The sequence below is a fragment of the Ips typographus genome, linkage group LG14 (assembly GCF_016097725.1).
Source record: "Ips typographus isolate SLU linkage group LG14, UJ_Ityp_2.0, whole genome shotgun sequence".
NCBI classification, from domain to species: Eukaryota; Metazoa; Arthropoda; class Insecta; order Coleoptera; family Curculionidae; genus Ips; species Ips typographus.
In genome coordinates, this window is record NC_138435.1 from 853,118 (window position 1) to 872,084 (window position 18,967).

An 18,967-nucleotide genomic window follows, 5' to 3' on the forward strand; every position below is an offset into this window, starting at 1 on the left:
ACGTGATAGCTTCAATCATTAGCTACTTACGATCATTTAATGTGTCTACACGAAACGTTTCAAATAATCAAGTTATTTGCGATTTTTTGGGAAAATGCACCGAAATTTTGTCCAAATGAAGGTTTTTCCTGGCCTACTATACAGGTGTGGTAAATCCAAAAGCGACCATAAGAAAACCGTGTAACGGACAGAGAAACGTAGGTAATTGCATGCGCGGGAGAAAGACAGAAAACGAAAAAAATATCAAGTAGGCCATATTTTTAGCGCGCTGTTGTCAAACGCCGTAAGTAAGTTTGTCGAGGGTATTGGATTTTGGCAACAGCGTACTGAAAATATGGCCTACTTGATATTTTTTTCGTTTTCTGTCTTTCTCCCGCGCATGCAATTACCTACGTTTCTCTGTCCGTTACACGGTTTTCCTATGGTCGCTTTTGGATTTACCCTTAAAGTTGTTTTTAGTAAATAACTCGAAAACGGCTAGATTTACATAAAAACTGCAAGAGTACAAAATTATTCCTAATGACCCACTAAACCAAACTACGTAACGTTTGAACTTTAATTCAGTTGCCTGTATACAGGGTGTGCACGAAATTGTTAGTGGGTCATTATTTTTGCTCACCCTGTACACAATTTTTTTGAGACAATTTTTTGCTTTACACTGCTGAAAAGAGCAGTTTAAGACGATTCTTTTGAGTGCTTGAACCACCCTAAACTCCGAAAAATAACCAAGATACAGGGTGTTCAAGTTTTGGACTAATTTTCGGTAAAAAGTGCATCAAAGTAGTTTTTGGAAAATATCTCGAAAACGGTTAGATTTACATAAAAACTGCAAGAGTGCAAAATTGTTCCTAATGACCCACTAAACCAAACTACGTAACTTCCCCATTTGAAAAGGGAGAGTTATGAAAATTGTATACAATATTCTAGACACTTTGAAACCAATTTCGGTGAAACTGATCGAAAAATTCTTCTTGAATCACCTGGTATACGGTCCGATTATCAGGAATGTAATTGGTCGGTTATTGTCGAGCAAAGTGCACATTTTGTCCACGTGCAGGCTGTTACGATGCAGATGCGCCCTACGACACATTCGAAGAAAGCCAAAAAACCATTTGGTGTAGTTGTTCCGGTCCCAAACAGCTGTTCCTGCATCGCAGGAATGCTTTATCATTTTATTGCAATCCGTTTACGTCACTGTACTCTTTGACGTCTGTGATACACGTAAATTCAAATAAAATTGCAACGACGTCACGTCTGGTGGTTTGCGTCAAAACTCTCACACAAATTAAGACATTTTTAAAGGGTATTGTTGTTATGTTTACATTTATGAAAAAACAATACGGAACGCTCTTTGCTTTTGTCACTTCGGTACACACTCCATTGCAATATTTGACATTGACAATTCACGTCCATAGCCGCCTATTTTGTCATTTTATAATTCGTTTCCAGACGCGTATCTAAAGATCATATGTGACCTCCCTGTGGTAATCACTCTCGTTTATTAATTAGTATTGGAGGAAATTGAGTTCTAACTGAGAGCTCCTTGAAGTAGGTAAGGTTGAAATTTGCTTGAAACAAATTAGTGTACTACCATATAAAGAATGGGCTGTAGTGACAAACGAAATTACACCTTATTAATAGAAGTTAGTTAAACCATCCAGCAGGGCAGTTTTGATCATTATTTTTTTTTTTTAAGGAAAACCAACATAATTATGGTACGGTTCGGACCGTGATTGGTCAGACAGTGACGGTACCGTCAGCGTTTCCACGAAATAATGTCTTTAGCTGCTAATGGGGCTAATTAGTCGACTCTGAGATTGTCGCAATGGGCTGCTCTTTTCCATATTCGAGACGGTCGCGCGTTTGCACGTGCCAATTAAACGATATTATGCCTGATTAGGTGTTCTCTGTCAAGATCCGGTACCGCTTTGATATGTACGTTTCAGAAACCCCGGCCAACTAGAACCGCTTGACAGTCAGCGCCATTTTTTTTTTTTTAAATTGACAAAAAACGCCAGTGTGCTGTGGTTTGACGCCCTCTAGCGACCAAACTGTCAAAGGGTGACATTCAGGCAGGTGTTTGCTTCATTCGTCAATTGTCAAGAAAACTAATTTTCTACTCTGGATAGGAAATCAAACACACACAAACTATCATGAATTTCATGTATTTTCAAAAAAAATATTCGATAAAATACAGGGGAATATGATATAAAAATGTTTCTAGTAAATTTTAAATTATCCTTAATACACCTTGGTCCAAGTAAAACAAATTCAGCTCATTATATGTACAAATTGGCCTAAGTTTATACAAATCTTTGGTTTTTCAGCTGTATGAGGTTTTACTAAACAGAACGAGTCCAGTGCTGATCTTTTTAGTAAAACCCCCCCGTAAAGTGCAAAAAAAATACAGAGTGCTTGAAAAATAACAAAAACCCAAAATTGTTGCACTTTTTTTTTCCTTTAAATGGTAACGGTTTATACAATATTTGGTGGTTTGAGTGAAAAGTAAAATTGGGGCTATAAAAGTCCAGACTAGAAAGAAAAAAGAGAGAGACAGCAACTTAAACTACATCAAAAACCTTTACAATAGTACACTTAAATACAAGTTTCCAGGACGGATTCGTTAAATATGGCAACACGGACACGGGCTGTCAAATGTAAAAAAAAAAAATGGCACTTGGTCGTACAGTGTTGTCGCTTCTTTGTACTCGCTTTTTAGACGTTGTTGTTGTTGTTGTTCTGGGTGGTCAGTTCGCCGGAACGGTACATGGAATTGATGACCGATTCCGGAACGGTCGGATGTTGCGATTCCCGATGCCGTCTCAAATCCACCTTTCTCTGGAACGATTTGTCGCACAGACCGCACGAAAACGGCTTGTAACCGGTGTGTTTACGCATGTGCGTAATGAGATTCGACGATTGGCTGAACGCCTTCGAACAAACCACGCACTTGTGCGGTTTCTCGCCTGCAACAAGGAAATAGTTGTAATTAGTAGTTTTTCTGCACCCCCTGTATAGTAGCCGCATTGACGGACCGGGAAACTTCCAGGGACTAGTTTAGCGGTTTTTTACCAACATTTTTGCTCCCTATCAAATTTTTCGAAATTTTCACCGTTTCTGAGTTATTTAGCAAAAACTGATTTAATGCAACAAAATTTTTGAACACCCTGTAACTCGGTTGTTTTCGGGAGTTCAGGAAGGTTGAACCATTCAAATTAACCGTTTTGAGCTCCTCTTGTCAGTGGTGAAGAGTAAAAAATTGTATCTGAAAAATTGCGTACAGGGTGACCAAAAATAATGAACCACCATACTTTTCTTGCACACCCTGTATACTAGATGCAAAAACAGTCCTGCAAATTTACAAGGTTGGGTTAAGGAGTTGATTAGGAACATTTTTGGTCTCTTTAAATTTTTTTGTAACTTTAACCATTTGCGAGTTATTTAGGAAAAACGGTTTAGTGCGACAAATTTACAAATCAGTGAAATTGTAATCTGAAATCTGACAGTTAGGGACAAAATTGCCTGTAAAACCCACTTGGAGTAACCGAATCATGTTTTTAGGCACATTTTTGGAATTCTCATTAAATTTCCTATCTAATGACATAAAAAGCACTAAAAAATTGAGTACAGTAGGGGAGAAAAGTGGTGTCAAAGTTAGAAACACAATTTTCAAAGACACTCAGGGACAAAATCGCTTGTAAAACCCACTTGGAATGAGAAAATGACTGTTTTAAGTACATTTTTGGAATCCTCATTGAATTTCCTATCTAATGACTTAAAAAACGCTACAAAATCAGGTATAGTAAGGGAAAAAAGCAGTGTCAAAGTTTGAACTACCAGAAACACAGTTTGAAAGGACAGTCAGGGACAAAATCACTTATAAAACCCACTTGGAGTAAGAAAATGACTGTTTTAAGCACATTTTTGGAATCGTCATTAAATTTTCTAACTAATGACATAAACAGAAACTACAAAATCAGGTACAATCAGGGAGAAAAGCAGTGTCAAAATTTGAAAAGACAGTCAGGGACAAAATTGACTTTAAAACCCAATTGGAGTAAGAAAATGACTGTTTTAAGCACATTTTTGGAATCCTCATTAAATTTCCTAACTAATGACATAAACAAACACTACAAAATCAGGTACAGTCAGGGAGAAAAGTTGTGTCAAAATTTGAAAGGACAGTCAGGGACAAAATTGCCTGTAAAACCCACTTGGAGTAAGAAAATGACTGTTTTAAGCACATTTTTGGAATCGTCATTAAATTTTCTAACTAATGACACAAACAGAAACTACAAAATCAGGTACAATCAGGGAGAAAAGCAGTGTCAAAATTTGAAAAGACAGTCAGGGACAAAATTGACTTTAAAACCCAATTGGAGTAAGAAAATGACTGTTTTAAGCACATTTTTGGAATCGTCATTAAATTTGCTAACTAATGACATAAAACACCTTAAAAAATTGAGTACAGTCAGGGAGAAAAGTGGTGTGAAAGTTAGAACTGTCAGAAACACAATTTTCAAAGACACTCAGGGACAAAATCGCTTGTAAAACCCACTTGGAGTAAGAAAATGACTGTTTTAAGCACATTTTTGGAATCGTCATTAAATTTCCTAACTAATGACATAAACAAACACTACAAAATCAGGTACAGTCAGGGAGAAAAGCTGTGTCAAAATTTGAAAGGACAGTCAGGGACAAAATTGCCTGTAAAACCCACTTGGAGTAAGAAAATGACTGTTTTAAGCACATTTTTGGAATCGTCATTAAATTTGCTAACTAATGACATAAAAAACCCTAAAAAATTGTACAGTCAGGGAGAAAAGTGGTGTCAAAGTTAGAACTGTCAGAAACACAATTTTCAAAGACACTCAGGGACAAAATCGCTTATAAAACCCACTTGGAATGAGAAAATGACTGTTTTAAGCACATTTTTGGAATCCTCATTAAATTTCCTATCTAATGACATAAAAAATACTACAAAATCCGGTAAAATCTTGGAGAAAAGTGATAACAAAGTATAAACTGTCAGAAAGACGGTTTGAAAGGTCCAAATCGCCTGTAAAACCCGCTTAGAGTGAGAAAATGACTGTTTTAAACACATTTTTGGAATCCTCATTAAATTTCCTATTCAATAACTCGAAAAAAACCTTAAAAAATTTAGTACAGTCAGGGAGAAAAGCAAAAATTGTGTCAAAATTTCCAGAAACACAGTATTTATAATTTACTAGTAATTTACCGCTAAAATTTTCCTGGTAAAATAAAATATTTACTTCCCCATCCCTAGTTGCAATTAAATTGGAAAAAAAGAATGCTTAATCTAACCTAACCTCAATCTACTGTTGGTATCTCTGACAAGAACAACTGACAGAAACAACGTCATAGAACAGAGGATTTTTGACAGTTACAGCAGGTCTAATTTTGATCACTGTGTAGCTCTTACAGAGTATTAGAGGCAGTGAAACAAATTAGAGAGCATTTATTACTAGAGTCACTAAAATCGTGAAAAAAAAGCAAAATTGTATTCCTCATAAAAATCTGTAAAAAAGCACTCAAGAAGAAATCTTTCACGTCACTGTCAACTGTCAGAAACAACACCATGGAGCAGAGAGTTGTCATAGAGATGATATATAAATTCTGACAGTTCTTCCGTTATTTTTGACAGTTTTGAAAGTTTCGTCCTGATCGGTTCTTCAGAAGTTTTTTAGGGGATAGAAGCAATACGAAACTGGTAAATTAATTCAAGTAGATAATTTGCGCATTAAATTGAAACCCAAAAAGGGCCCTTTCGCACTTCGTCTGTCCCTCCGTTTAAGAGAAAACGAACACGAACCGGAAGTCTGACGATTTCCGGGACGGCACACGTTTCGAGCACGATAATTATCATCAGGGGGGGTGCATTAGTAAGTATCAAATTTTCGTAAATTGCTCGGACACAATTTTAAAAAACAGTTATTGACCACTCGAAGCGTCATTATGCATCACTCAGTAATAACCGCTTATTGCTAAACTGTACGGACAGTTTAATTATTCAATAACAGGACATTATAACCATCCATTGTCACTTATGATGAATTTAGGATCATTACGTTAATTATAGTGGGACAAAGTGGTTTGTTTAATGCAATCGTACAAAACAGGGACAAAGATCACCATTTTTCATAACTCACTTGATTTCCTTTATTTTATCGGTTTTAATTAATCGAAAAAACACAAAAAACGAACGTTTAATGAGAAAACGCTATTACAGGTGACAATACAAACAGATTGGAATGATGATAAGTTTAATTGAATTGCTGTCAGAAACAAGTCTGAGTGTTTATAATGCAATAGCTCCCTAATGTTGGCTTGTTTGCTCTAGCACTCTAATAGGGGGTTTCTAAGACACAGTGGTCCAAACTGGACCTCTCCGGACGGAGTTACAAGCTGTCAAAGTTTAAGTTTAATAAGAGTGTTTATAGTGCATTAGCTCCCTAATTTTCTTTGCCCAAGTTGCTGGTATACTCTAATTCTAAAGGCTACACAGTGGTCGAAACTAGATCTGTATAACTGTCAAAGTATGCACCATAATTAGTGTGTTCATAGTGCAATAGCTGCCTAATTGATCCCATTTGCTCTAACACTCTAATATGGTTTAAATACCGCCCTAAATGCAATACACTTTGGACTATAAATACTGAAATTTTAATATTTTTAGCTCACTCAGTATAGACGGAGTAAATTTTTTAAATCACCCTGTAGTTAGAGTTACAAAAACGTAGAAATTTGATATTCTCCATTCCTGATGAACCGACCAAGACGAAACTTGGGCCACTAATGCAACACACTTTATTCTATAAATACTGAAATTTTCATATTTTTAGCTCACTCTGTATAGACAGGGTGAATTTTTCCAATAGATCCAGAAAACATACAAATGTCCGTATTTTACGCATTTCCCTTCTACGGAGCGTGGCTCTACTCCTGATGAACCGATCAGGACGAAACATGTAACAACACACTGCCCTATAAACCGCCCAAGTTTCGTTTACGTGACGCTTCTTCAGGCTAATTTCAGTTTTGCCCTAAAACTGTTATTAAAGACCGTTAACGTAAAAACTGGTCAGGTGACGTTAAAAACGATATTTTAACCTTAAAAATAGTCACGTGTTGATTCAGTGTTGAAAACTAAAATTTGCTCACGTGACCATTTGCATTTTAAAGTGAGTTACGTCAGTTTAAACTGAAAAACGGTCACGTGACCATTTGCACCTTAAAAATTGTCACGTGACCATCTGCATTGTAAAGAGTGTCAGCTTTTAAAAATATCAGATTAAACTAAAAAATGGTCACGTGATCCTTTAAATAATTTGACATTTGACAAACATTTTGACATTTAAAACAGCCACGTGACATTTAAAAATAAATTTGATGCTTAAAAATCGTCACGTGACCATCTACATTGCAAAGAAAGTCAAGTGTCTTTAAAAATGTGAGGTTAAACTGAAAAACGGTCACGTGACCCCAATTTTGACATTTAAAATAGTCACGTGACCATTTGCACCTAAAAAAGTGTCACGTGACATTTAAAAATAAATTTGATGCTTAAAAATCGTCACGTGACCATCTGCATTGTAAAGAGTGTCAGTTGAATTTAAAAATATCAGATTAAACTGAAAACTGGTCACGTGATCCTTTAAATAACATTTTGACATTTAAAACAGTCACGTGACATTTAAAAATAAATTTGATGCTTAAAAATCGTCACGTGACCATCTGCATTGTAAAGAAAGTCAGGTATCTTTAAAAATGTGAGGTTAAATTGAAAAACGGTCACGTGACCCTGCAAATAATATTTTGACATTTAAAACAGTCACGTGATCGTTAAAAAACAATTTGACGATTAAAAATCGTCACGTGACCATTTGCACCTTAAAAATTGTCACGCGACATTTAAAAATAAATTTGATGCTTAAAAAATCGTCACGTGACCAGATGAAACTGAAAAACGGTCACGTGACTCTTCAAATAACATTTTAATATTTAAAATAGTCATGTGGCCTTTAAAAATAAATTTGATGTTTAAAAATTGTCACGTGACCATTTGCATTGTAAAGAGAGTCAGGTGTCTTTAAAAACGTAAGATTAAACTGAAAAACGGTCACGTGACCCTTCCAATAACATTTTGACATTTAAAACAGTCACGTGACCGTTAAAAAGCAATTTGATGAATGAAAATCATCACGTGACCATCTGCATTGTAAAGAGTGTCAGTTGGCTTTAAAAATTTCAGATTAAACTGAAAAAGGGTCACGTGATCCTTCAAATAATATTTTGATATTTAAAACAGTCACGTGACCGTTAAAAAGCAATTTGATGATTGAAAATTGTCACGTGACTGACCATTTAAATTGTAAAGGAACTCAAGTGTCTTTTGGCGATTGAAAATCGTCACGTGACCATTTACACCTAAAAAAGTGTCACGTGGCCTTTAAAAATAAATTTGATGCTTAAAAATCGTCACGTGATCATCTGCATTGTAAAGTGAGTCAGGTGTCTTTAAAAATATGAGGTTAAATTGAAAAACGGTCACGTGACCCTTCAAATAACATTTTGACATTTAAAACCGTCACGTGACCGTTAAAAAGCAATTTGATAATTGAAAAAAGTCACATGACCATTTGCACGTAAAAAAAAGTCACGTGACCTTTAAAAATAAATTTGATGCTTAAAAATCGTCACGTGATCTTTTAAATAACATTTTGATATTTAAAACAGTCACGTGACCATTTGCATCTAAAAAAGTGTCACGTGACATTGAAAAATAAATTTGATGTTTAAAAATTATCACGTGACCCTTCCAATAACATTTTGATATTTAAAACAGTCACGTGACCATGCATTTTCGCTGTAAAAAAATCATGTAATTTTAAAATATTCGGTTTAAACTGAAAAACGATCACGGGACCGTTTTTACCTTAAAAGTCACGTGATTTAAAAAAAACCATCAGTTTAAACTTAGAAACGATCACGTGACCTTCCGGATCCATTTTGACGTTAATAAAAGAGTCACGTGCCTTTCAAAATGTCAGTTTAAACTGAAAAACGGTCACGAGACCCTTCAAATAACCTTTTGACGTTTTAAATTTGGTCCATTTCGACCGAGCGTAGCTCCGTTATTGAAGGAGCTACAAAAAAGTGTAAATAAGGAAAGTTGTAGGAAATTTCCTCCTCTACAAGATTCTATTAAGGTGTTTTTGCCTTTAAAGGCCTCCCTAGGGAATTACAAGGCAAAATGTGACAGGGTGTACCAAACTAACTCATCTATTTCGACTTGAAAATAGGCTTATACGTAGGGGATAAAAGTAAATTAAAAAAAAAATGACAGGTGACAGCCAGTTGGTTTTAATATAATCAGTATACAGGGCAGTACGAGTTGAAAATTAAATTTCCAAAAAAAATGTCTATACAAGGGAAAGTCAATTTGGTTACCAGGGACGTATTAAAACGAAAACTCATTCATATTTCAGACTTCAATAATGTAATTAAGTTTTATCAATATTTCAGTCGAGATTTAAATATCCCTTTACCAGTTGGGTGGAGGGGGGAAGAGGGGGTTAAAACACCCTTATTTATCCAGCTAAATAATAGATGATTTGACGTGGCCAAATTGCAGTGATGCAACACTGCAATTGTTTAACTATTGATTGAAAAATCAGGACAGCACTGCTGTTTATACTGTCAGCGTGGAATATAAAATCAAAAAACGATCCGACAAATGACAGCTATTTAATATTGCATCATTTTTCCCTTACTTTTACGAAAATGTGTGTCAACGCGAATTACAAGGGGAAACGTCAATCATGTGATTGTGGTGTGTAATTGTCGGTTAAAAATGATAACACTTGGCAACCTTTTTAACCCAACGCTGTGTATAGGTTATGTTTTTAATTGTTATGCTTTTATCTATCATTCGTCGTAATTATTGTTCGAGGCAATTGCTAAATGTTTTCTGTACGACGGATTAGTGTTAATTATACCGAGTTGACTCTTTTTTTTTTAAACGATAATTACGAACTGGTAAACAGGTTGACACTGGTTAGTCATGGTGTTTACCGTCGAAAATCGCTACTGTCAATGTCAAAAACATTATGGTCGAAAATCGTTTGCAAAAAGACACTGTTGTAATGAGATTTTCTGCCAAAGTGAATATGGGTGATGAGACAAAAATGAGCCTTATTTACTTACACACTAATTCTTTGGCAATCCAATCAATAATGGTAGCCACCCACATTCACGGAACAACAAACAGTAAAACGATTGTCGTATATCAAGGAATAATCGATGGCTGCGCCCTCTTTTAAAATAAATTATTAATTGGCATACGTCGTACCTGATTAGTGGTACCCCCATTTGAAATCTGCCAGATTTATGATTCGTTTTACGTTCGACTATCAATCACTGCTGTGCCCTTTTGTGCGCGTTCTTGATTAATACGTAATGCTGTCATTAGACGTTTCGAACGCGCTCATAACGTATTCAAGAAAAATATACGAATAATAATAAATAACCATACAATGCGTTTTCCTGTACGTATTGCATTCATATTAATGGGTTCCGTACAGTCTAAGTACATGCATCCTTTCCATTTTTAAATGCGCGCCAACGATTACTGCCCCGTATGAATGATTAAAACGGCTTTTTGCGATATTCCACTGTGATTTTTATGCAAAAAAAAAAAGTAATCCCAGTCCGTGGTTTGAACTCTGATAATCACAGCAAGTCCCCCTAGTTAATCATGTGACCTCTCTACAAAAAAACGTAACCAATATCCCGTGACCAGCTGTCAAACGAATCAACTAGATCACGTAAACAAAGCCGCCTATGATTTAAAAACTAAGAGAAGTTATAGCAGTTGCGTTGGAATCAAAGGGTTGTTGGTTCAAGTCTTGCGTTTTAGTAACTTTTTTTATTTTTTAAAAATGACTTTTAAGCAGGGATGTAAAATTTCCGGAAAATTAATTTTATGGAAAGTTTTCCCGAAAAATTGGAAAATTTAAAAATAATTCGTTTTTTACATTTTTGTTCTATTAACCTAGAGGTATTTAGGCAGTTGAGGTTAATTTTGAAAATAAAAAATGTTCACTTGAAATTTCTTGACAATTCTAGTTTTTAATTTTTCAAAGTCAAACGGTGCGTGGTATCAAAAAAGTGTATAGAAGGTAAAAGTTGCATCCCATCGATGTGCATTTGTGATTAGAACTTCAGACCTCTAACCTGAAACGTTCCTGAGATATTGAGCAAAAACTGCAAAAAAACGAGAGTCAATTTTGACGCCCTCTAGCGGCTAAACGGGGCAACTTAGCCGTGCCCGTTCAACGTCACGTGATAGCCCCGTTCATTAGCTTTCTTTTGTTATAGGGTGGTTTTATACAGATTTTCTGGAAAAGTGTCTGAAAATTTAATCTAAATTAGAGATTTTTGGGACTACTATACTAACGGCGACCATTTTGGATTTTCCTTAATCAAAGTGATTTTTTTAACTAATTTGAACCAGGAAAACACAAAGCTGACGTCCATTTTGCTCTAACTGTCACCGTTTCGGAGATGACCTTGAAATTATATCAATTTTGACACTTTAGGGCGCGGCAGCCTTGCAAAATGACGTTTTGACAAATGACACTTTACGTCATTTTTGTACTATTAACCTGAAGGTATTTAAGCAGTTAAGGTTAATTTTAAAATTAAAAAATTTTCAAAAAAAAATCAGAAGGTTCACACTTGAAAATTCTTGACAATTCTAGTTTTTAATTTTTTTAAGGTAAAACAGTGCATGGTACCAAAAAAGTGTATAGAAGGTTAAAGGTGCATCCTATCGAAGTGCATTTGTGGTAAAAACTTCAGACCCCTAACCTGAAACGTTCCTGAGATATTGATCAAAAACTGCAAAAAACGAGAGTCAACTTTGACGCCCTCTAGCGGCTAAATCGGGCAACTTACTCGTGCCCACTTAACGTCACGTGATAGCCCCGTTCATTAGCTTTCTTTTGTTATAGGGTGGTTTTATACAGGGTGTTTCAAATAAGCGAGTTATGGACGATTTTCTAGAAAAGTGCACCAAAATTTTGCTCAAATTGGGAATTTCTGCATCGAAGAGAGTGGTCAAAGTAAGGCTGTAGGAACAAAAACAATTGAATATTGATACAAGCATTTTACATCAAGTAGGCCTAGAATTTGACGTAGATTCCAAAAATCGAATAAAAATTATAAGTTTGGTTTGTTGCTCAAATTTAGGACACCCTGAATGGTGGATTATCTAGGAATAAAGTATAAAGATTCAAATTTGGTATTTTTTTTATAAAATGAAAATTAAATTGAAGTAATTTTCCGGTAAATTCCCAAAAATGGAAATTTTCCGACTCGAAAATGGCCGCTTTTACATCTCTGCTTTTAAGGGAATTTAACAAAATACAATCATTTATTACTAATAACCCCTAATTAATCATGTGACCTTTCTACAAAAAAACGTAACCAATATCACGTGACCAGCTGTCCAACGAATCAACTAGATCACGTAAACAAAGCCGTCTATGATTTAAAAACAGACATTATAGCAGTTGCGTTGTGGTAATCAAAGTGTTTTGAGTTCAAGGCTTGCGTTTTAGTAACTTTTTTATTTTTTAAAATGACTTTTAAGGAAATTTAAAGTTAGTCATGTGACCTCTCTACAAAAAAAACGTAACCAATATCACGTGACCAGCTGTCCAACGAATCAACTAAGCCACCTATGATTTAAAAACAGACAAACGTTATTGCAGTTGCGTTGTGTAATCAAAGGGTTGTGGGTTCAAGTCTTGCGTTTTAGGAACTTTTTTATTTTCTCTAGTCTAGCAACAATCATTTATTACTACCCTTCTCGGCCATCCGAGATAATTGAACATTTAATGCCTCAATTGACTCGTTTGCATAATTGCCAACTTAATGCAACACAGGTAATGACCCGGTAATTTGAGCGCAATCGAGAAATTTACAATGGTAATTAAAACCCATTGACGACAATCCTCTCTAAGTGTGATTTGAAATATAGTTATTTCGGTGAATTTAATGCATTTGTTTTGTGATTTTTTAATCGTTATTATTGTTTGATTTCTTTCGAAATTACCTTTAATTGGTTTGCCTTTGTGTTGGCTAACTAAATTATCGTGTTTATTTTGTACAACCTATTTTAATTGGGCCCTGTTATCTGCTTAATTGCTTTGGGTTAGTTTACTGTGACATGGATTTTTAGTAAACAGCTTGAAAGTGGACGATATCTAGTAGGTATTGCTAAAGTTAGTGATTAATAACTTTAACCTTAAATATTCCACAAAGCAATATTATGTACAATCACAAAAATGTACACGGTGTCCCATTTAAAAGTTTCTTAACTTTGAATAACATCATTTTGCAGAAAACAAACCCTCACTATCTTGATTTAACAACAACATGCTAGTTGAATCAATTTAAATTGTATTTCTAATTTTTTAAGATAATAAAGATCATTTTTGCTTACTAGCAACAGTCTCATTATTACAAGAAATTCTATTGTAACCGCGATTTGTCGCAAGCGAATTTCGACCATAACGACGCTATACTAATTTCGCCCTGTAACTCTGTTACTTTAAGGAGAAAAACTCTGAGAAAAATGAGGTTAGAAGCCTTTAAGGCCATTGATCAACTGCCCTTAATTTCAAATTTTTCACTCCTAAATAAATTTTTTGAAAACGTGCATAAGTGGCCATATTGATTTTGCTCTGTAACTCTGGTTACCCAAAAGAGAGAAATTCTAAAAAAATAAGGTTAGAAGCCTTTAAGACCACTGACTAATTGCCCTTAATTTTAAAATATCCACTTCTGTATGCAATTTTTGAAAAATGTATAAAGTTTGGTTAAAAGTCTTATCAACGTGCATAAGTCGCCATATTGATTTTTTTCCTGGAAGTCTGTTACCTTAAGGAGAAAATTTCTGGGAAAAATGAGGTTAGAAGCCTTTAAGGCCATTGATCAACTGCCCTTAATTTCAGATTTTTCACTCCTAAACAATTTTTTTGAAAAATGTTTGAATTTTGATTAACGTGCATAAGTCGCCATATTGATTTTTTCTTGTAACTCTGTTACTTTAAAGAGGAAAATTCTGGGAAAATGAGGTTAGAAACCTCTAAGACCACTGACTAATTGCCCTTAATTTTAAAATAGTCACTCCTGTAGATAATTTATGAAAAATGTTTAAAGTTTGGTTAAAGGTCTTATCAACGTGCATAAGTCGCCATATTGATTTTTTCCTGTAACTCTGTTACCTTAAGGAGGAAAATTCTGGAAAAAATGAGGTTAGAAGCCTTTAAGGCCATTGATCAACTGCCCTTAATTTCAGATTTTTTACTCCTAAACAAATTTTTTGAAAAATGTTTGAATTTTGATTAACGTGCATAAGTCGCCATATTGATTTTTTCTTGTAACTCTGTTACCTTAAGGAGGAAAATTCTGGAAAAAATGAGGTTAGACACCTCTAAGACCACTGACTAATTGCCCGTAATTTTAAAATAGTCACTCCTGTAGGTAATTTAAGAAAAATGTTTGAAATATGAATAAGTTTTGTTCCCAGCGTTCGTAGGTAAGTGGTCATATTGATTTTGCCCTGTAATTCCGTTCCAAAAATTGTGAAAAAGTTAGGTTAAGTTAGGTTAGGTTAGGTTAGGTTAGGTTAGGTTAGGTTAGGTTAAGTTAGGTTAGGTTAGGTTAGAAGCCTTTAAAACCAGTGACTAATTGCTCTTGATTTCAAAATTTCCACTCCTAACCGAAATTTTAAATGCAACTTTATTACCTTGGCCAGGAAAATTCTGAAAAAATTAGGTGAGAAACTTTTAAGGCCACTGATCAACTGCCCTTAATTTAAAAATAGTGAAAGCATACTGGATTGGCGTTTCATCAATTTTTAGACGATTTTTGATATTCGATTATTCAAATTTTTACGAAAATTTGAATGGTTCAACATTAGCAGAGGTTGTCGGCCTTTAAAATAATGCGGGTTTCCCCTATACATTACACCAACGTTAAAATGGAAGAAAACTGGACTTTTCCATTTAATTCATATTGCAACAGACTTGATGCGACTGCATTTAAATACGTAATGAGTGTAGGTAAGCAAGAAATAGGAAAAAACACTGAATTATACAGGAAATTTTAATGAAAGCCCTATTTTTCCTTCGCCTTAACTCCGAAGAAGGTTATAAGGAATTAATCGAGTCTGAAGGAGTTGAAAAACCTCCACGTAGCCGTTGAAACACCATAAAACCAGTGGATAACACAAAATGTTAATTACTATTTTCCAATGTTGATTTATGAAAAATTCACCAATATTTCCAGGTAAAAAAACATTAAAATTTGATTTATTCCTACATACATGCTCTGTAACATACCACTTTAATACAGAGTCTATCAATTCCCCCAGTACATATCTCGTAAACTTTCTATAGCACATAATAACTGTCCTAACTTTTTTCATTTATGAATAATATATCAGGGGAAAACTTTACCCAAAGGGATTGTTATTTACTTAACTATAGACTGGCATTGTCTCTGATAGTAAGTTGCTCGTAATTACATTATTTACTACCCCCCCCCCCCCTACCTCCCTCGGTGGTAAAACTATAAAGCGGGGCAACTCACCTGTATGAATGTAGGTGTGTTTTTTCATGTCAGATTTCTGGTGGAAACGTTTGCCGCAATACTGGCACGGGTACGGTCGGGTGTCCGAATGGATCAGCAAATGGGTGGACAAAGTCGAAGACCTTTTGAACGATTTGCCGCACTGCTGACACTGAAACAAATCAGTCCTTGAATCATCCTGTATATTGTATACCAATGAAATTGAGAAAATTTCAAAAATTTACGTGAAAGAGTGTCGCATCAGAAGCTTTTCACGTTTCACCCTGTATCTTCTTTACCTTGACCAGGAAAATTTTGAAAAAACTAAAATGGAAGCCTTCTAACTGACTATTTGCCTTTAATTTCCAAATTGTCACTCTAGAAGCATACAAGTGATCCTAAAGCATTCTAAATACCTTTCAAATTTATCTAGAAACATCCAGAAGCTTCCAAAAAGCCTACAAATTCTTCTAAAAACCTTCTAAATCAATCTAGAACCTCCCAATTGCTTTTGAATTGTTCTGGAAGATCCCAAAAAAAATTGAAGAAGTCTAAAAGCTTCCAAAAGCTTCTAGAACAGTTTAGAAGCTGCCAAATGCTCCTAAAGTACCCTGGAGACTTTCAATTGTTTTCCACTGGTTTAAAAAATTTCAAAACAGTCTAAAAGTTTCCAATTCTCCTAAATCAGTCTAAAAACCTTTCAAATCTGTCTAGAAGTTTTCAGAAATTTTCAAAAGTTCCTGAAAGTTTCCAAATGCTTTTAAATCGCTAAATTAAACCTAACCTAACCTAACCTAACCTACTGAAGTGAAGTTGTAGGGAATTTCATGCTCTACAAGATTACTTCTAAGCATTTTTGTCGTAAAGGGTCTTATAAAGAAGTTAAAAAAGTAAAAAATGCCCCTTTTGTGAAAATAGCATATTTTTTTGACACACGTCGCTTTGCCCCTAAATTACTCCCTTACTTGACAAGATACGTCAAAATGTCATAGAAAACAAAAGATAGAGGAGATTTCAAGCTTTCTAAAAATATCCCCCCATGAGTTGATTGATAACACCGTTTGGACGCTAGAGGGCGTCAAAATTCTTTGACCCTAAAATCACATATTTTGGGACACACCTTGCTTTGACCCTAAATTACTCCCTTATTTGACAAGTTCCGTCAAAATGTCATAGAAAACAAAAGATAGAGGAGATTTCAAGCTTTCTAAAAATATCCCCCCATGAGTTGATTGATAACACCGTTTGGACGCTAGAGGGCGTCAAAATTCTTTGACCCTAAAATCACATATTTTGGGACACACCTTGCTTTGACCCTAAATTACTCCCTTATTTGACAAGTTACGTCAAAATGTCATAGAAAACAAAAGATAGAGCAGATTTCAAGCTTTCCAAAAATATCCCCCCATGAGTTGATTGATAACACCGTTTGGACGCTAGAGGGCGTCAAAATTCTTTCACCCTAAAATCACACATTTTGGGACACACCTTGCTTTGACCCTAAATTACTCCCTTATTTGACAAGTTACGTCAAAATGTCATAGAAAACAAAAGATAGAGCAGATTTCAAGCTTTCTAAAAATATCCCCCCATGAGTTGATTGATAACACCGTTTGGACGCTAGAGGGCGTCAAAATTCTTTCACCCTAAAATCACATATTTTGGGACACACCTTGCTTTGACCCTAAATTACTCCCTTATTTGACAAGTTACGTCAAAATGTCATAGAAAACAAAAGATAGAGCAGATTTCAAGCTTTCTAAAAATATCCCCCCATGAGTTGATTGATAACACCGTTTGGACGCTAGAGGGCGTCAAAATTCTTTCACCCTAAAATCACATATTTTGGGACACACCTTGCTTTGACCCTAAATTACTCCCTTATTTGACAAGTTACGTCAAAATGTCATAGAAAACAAAAGATAGAGCAGATTTCAAGCTTCCTAAAAATATCCCCCCATGAGTTGATTGATAACACCGTTTGGACGCTAGAGGGCGTCAAAATTCTTTCACCCTAAAATCACATATTTTAGGACACACCTTGCTTTGACCCTAAATTACTCCCTTATTTGACAAGTTACGTCAAAATGTCATAGAAAACAAAAGATAGAGCAGATTTCAAACTTTCTAAAAATATCCCCCCATGAGTTGATTGATAACACCGTTTGGACGCTAGAGGGCGTCAAAATTCTTTCACCATAAAATCACATATTTTAGGACACACCTTGCTTTGACCCTAAATTACTCCCTTATTTGACAAGTTACGTCAAAATGTCATAGAAAAAAAAAGATAGAACAGATTTCAAGCTTTCTAAAAATATCCCCCCATGAGTTGATTGATAACACCGTTTGGACGCTAGAGGGCGTCAAAATTCTTTGACCCTAAAATCACATATTTTGGGACACACCTTGCTTTGACCCTAAATTACTCCCTTATTTGACAAGTTACGTCAAAATATCATAGAAAACAAAAGATAGAGCAGATTTCAAGCTTTCTAAAAATATCCCCCCATGAGTTGATTGATAACACCGTTTGGACGCTAGAGGGCGTCAAAATTCTTTCACCCTACAATCACATATTTTAGGACACACCTTGCTTTGACCCTAAATTACTCCCTTATTTGACAAGTTACGTCAAAATGTCAGAGAAAACAAAAGATAGAGCAGATTTCAAACTTTCTAAAAATATTCCCCCATGAGTTGATTGATAACACCGTTTGGACGCTAGAGGGCGTCAAAATTCTTTGACCCTAAAATCACATATTTTGGGACACACCTTGCTTTGACCCTAAATTACTCCCTTATTTGACAAGTTACGGCAAAATGTCATAGAAAACAAAGGATAGAGCAGATTTCAAGCCCCAAGGTCTCTGACTAATTGCCCTTAATTTCAAAATTGTTACCCAAAGAAGGAAAAATATGAAAAAACTAGATTAGAAGCCTTTAAGGTCACTGACCAATTGCCCTTAATTTCAAATTCTTCACTCCTAAACAAATTTTTTGAAAAATGTTTGAATTATGATTAAATGCGTTTTCAAACTGAAAAATTTTGAAAAAATTAGGTTAGAAGCTTTTAAAGCCACTGATTAATTGCCCTTAGTTTCCACGTTTCCAACATACGACAATTTGACTAGCTACTAAATTAATTAAGGCATAATTTTCATTAAAAATTCCCTTACCAATACAGTTACCTAAAAAAAAAAATGTAAATAGACAGTAATTGTCCAACAATTATCCAGAACTGAGGAATCTATAACAATCGCATCCACAGCTTAATAAATTATTACCCAAGGGCAATTAAAAC

General features: G+C 35.0%; 1 protein-coding gene across 1 annotated transcript in view; it reads right to left on the bottom strand.

Moving 5' to 3' along the window:
• Nucleotides 1-2,146: 2,146 nt before the first annotated feature.
• Nucleotides 2,147-18,967, bottom strand: part of LOC145737639 (uncharacterized) — a 32,740-nt gene continuing 15,919 nt past the window's right edge. The window contains exons 6-7 of the mRNA XM_081992396.1: nucleotides 15,685-15,835; nucleotides 2,147-2,966 (exon numbers count right to left, since the gene is read on the bottom strand). Coding sequence (XP_081848522.1) covers nucleotides 2,716-2,966; nucleotides 15,685-15,835 — 402 coding nt within the window. The 3' untranslated portion in view covers nucleotides 2,147-2,715. The remainder of the gene's footprint in view (nucleotides 2,967-15,684; nucleotides 15,836-18,967) is intronic.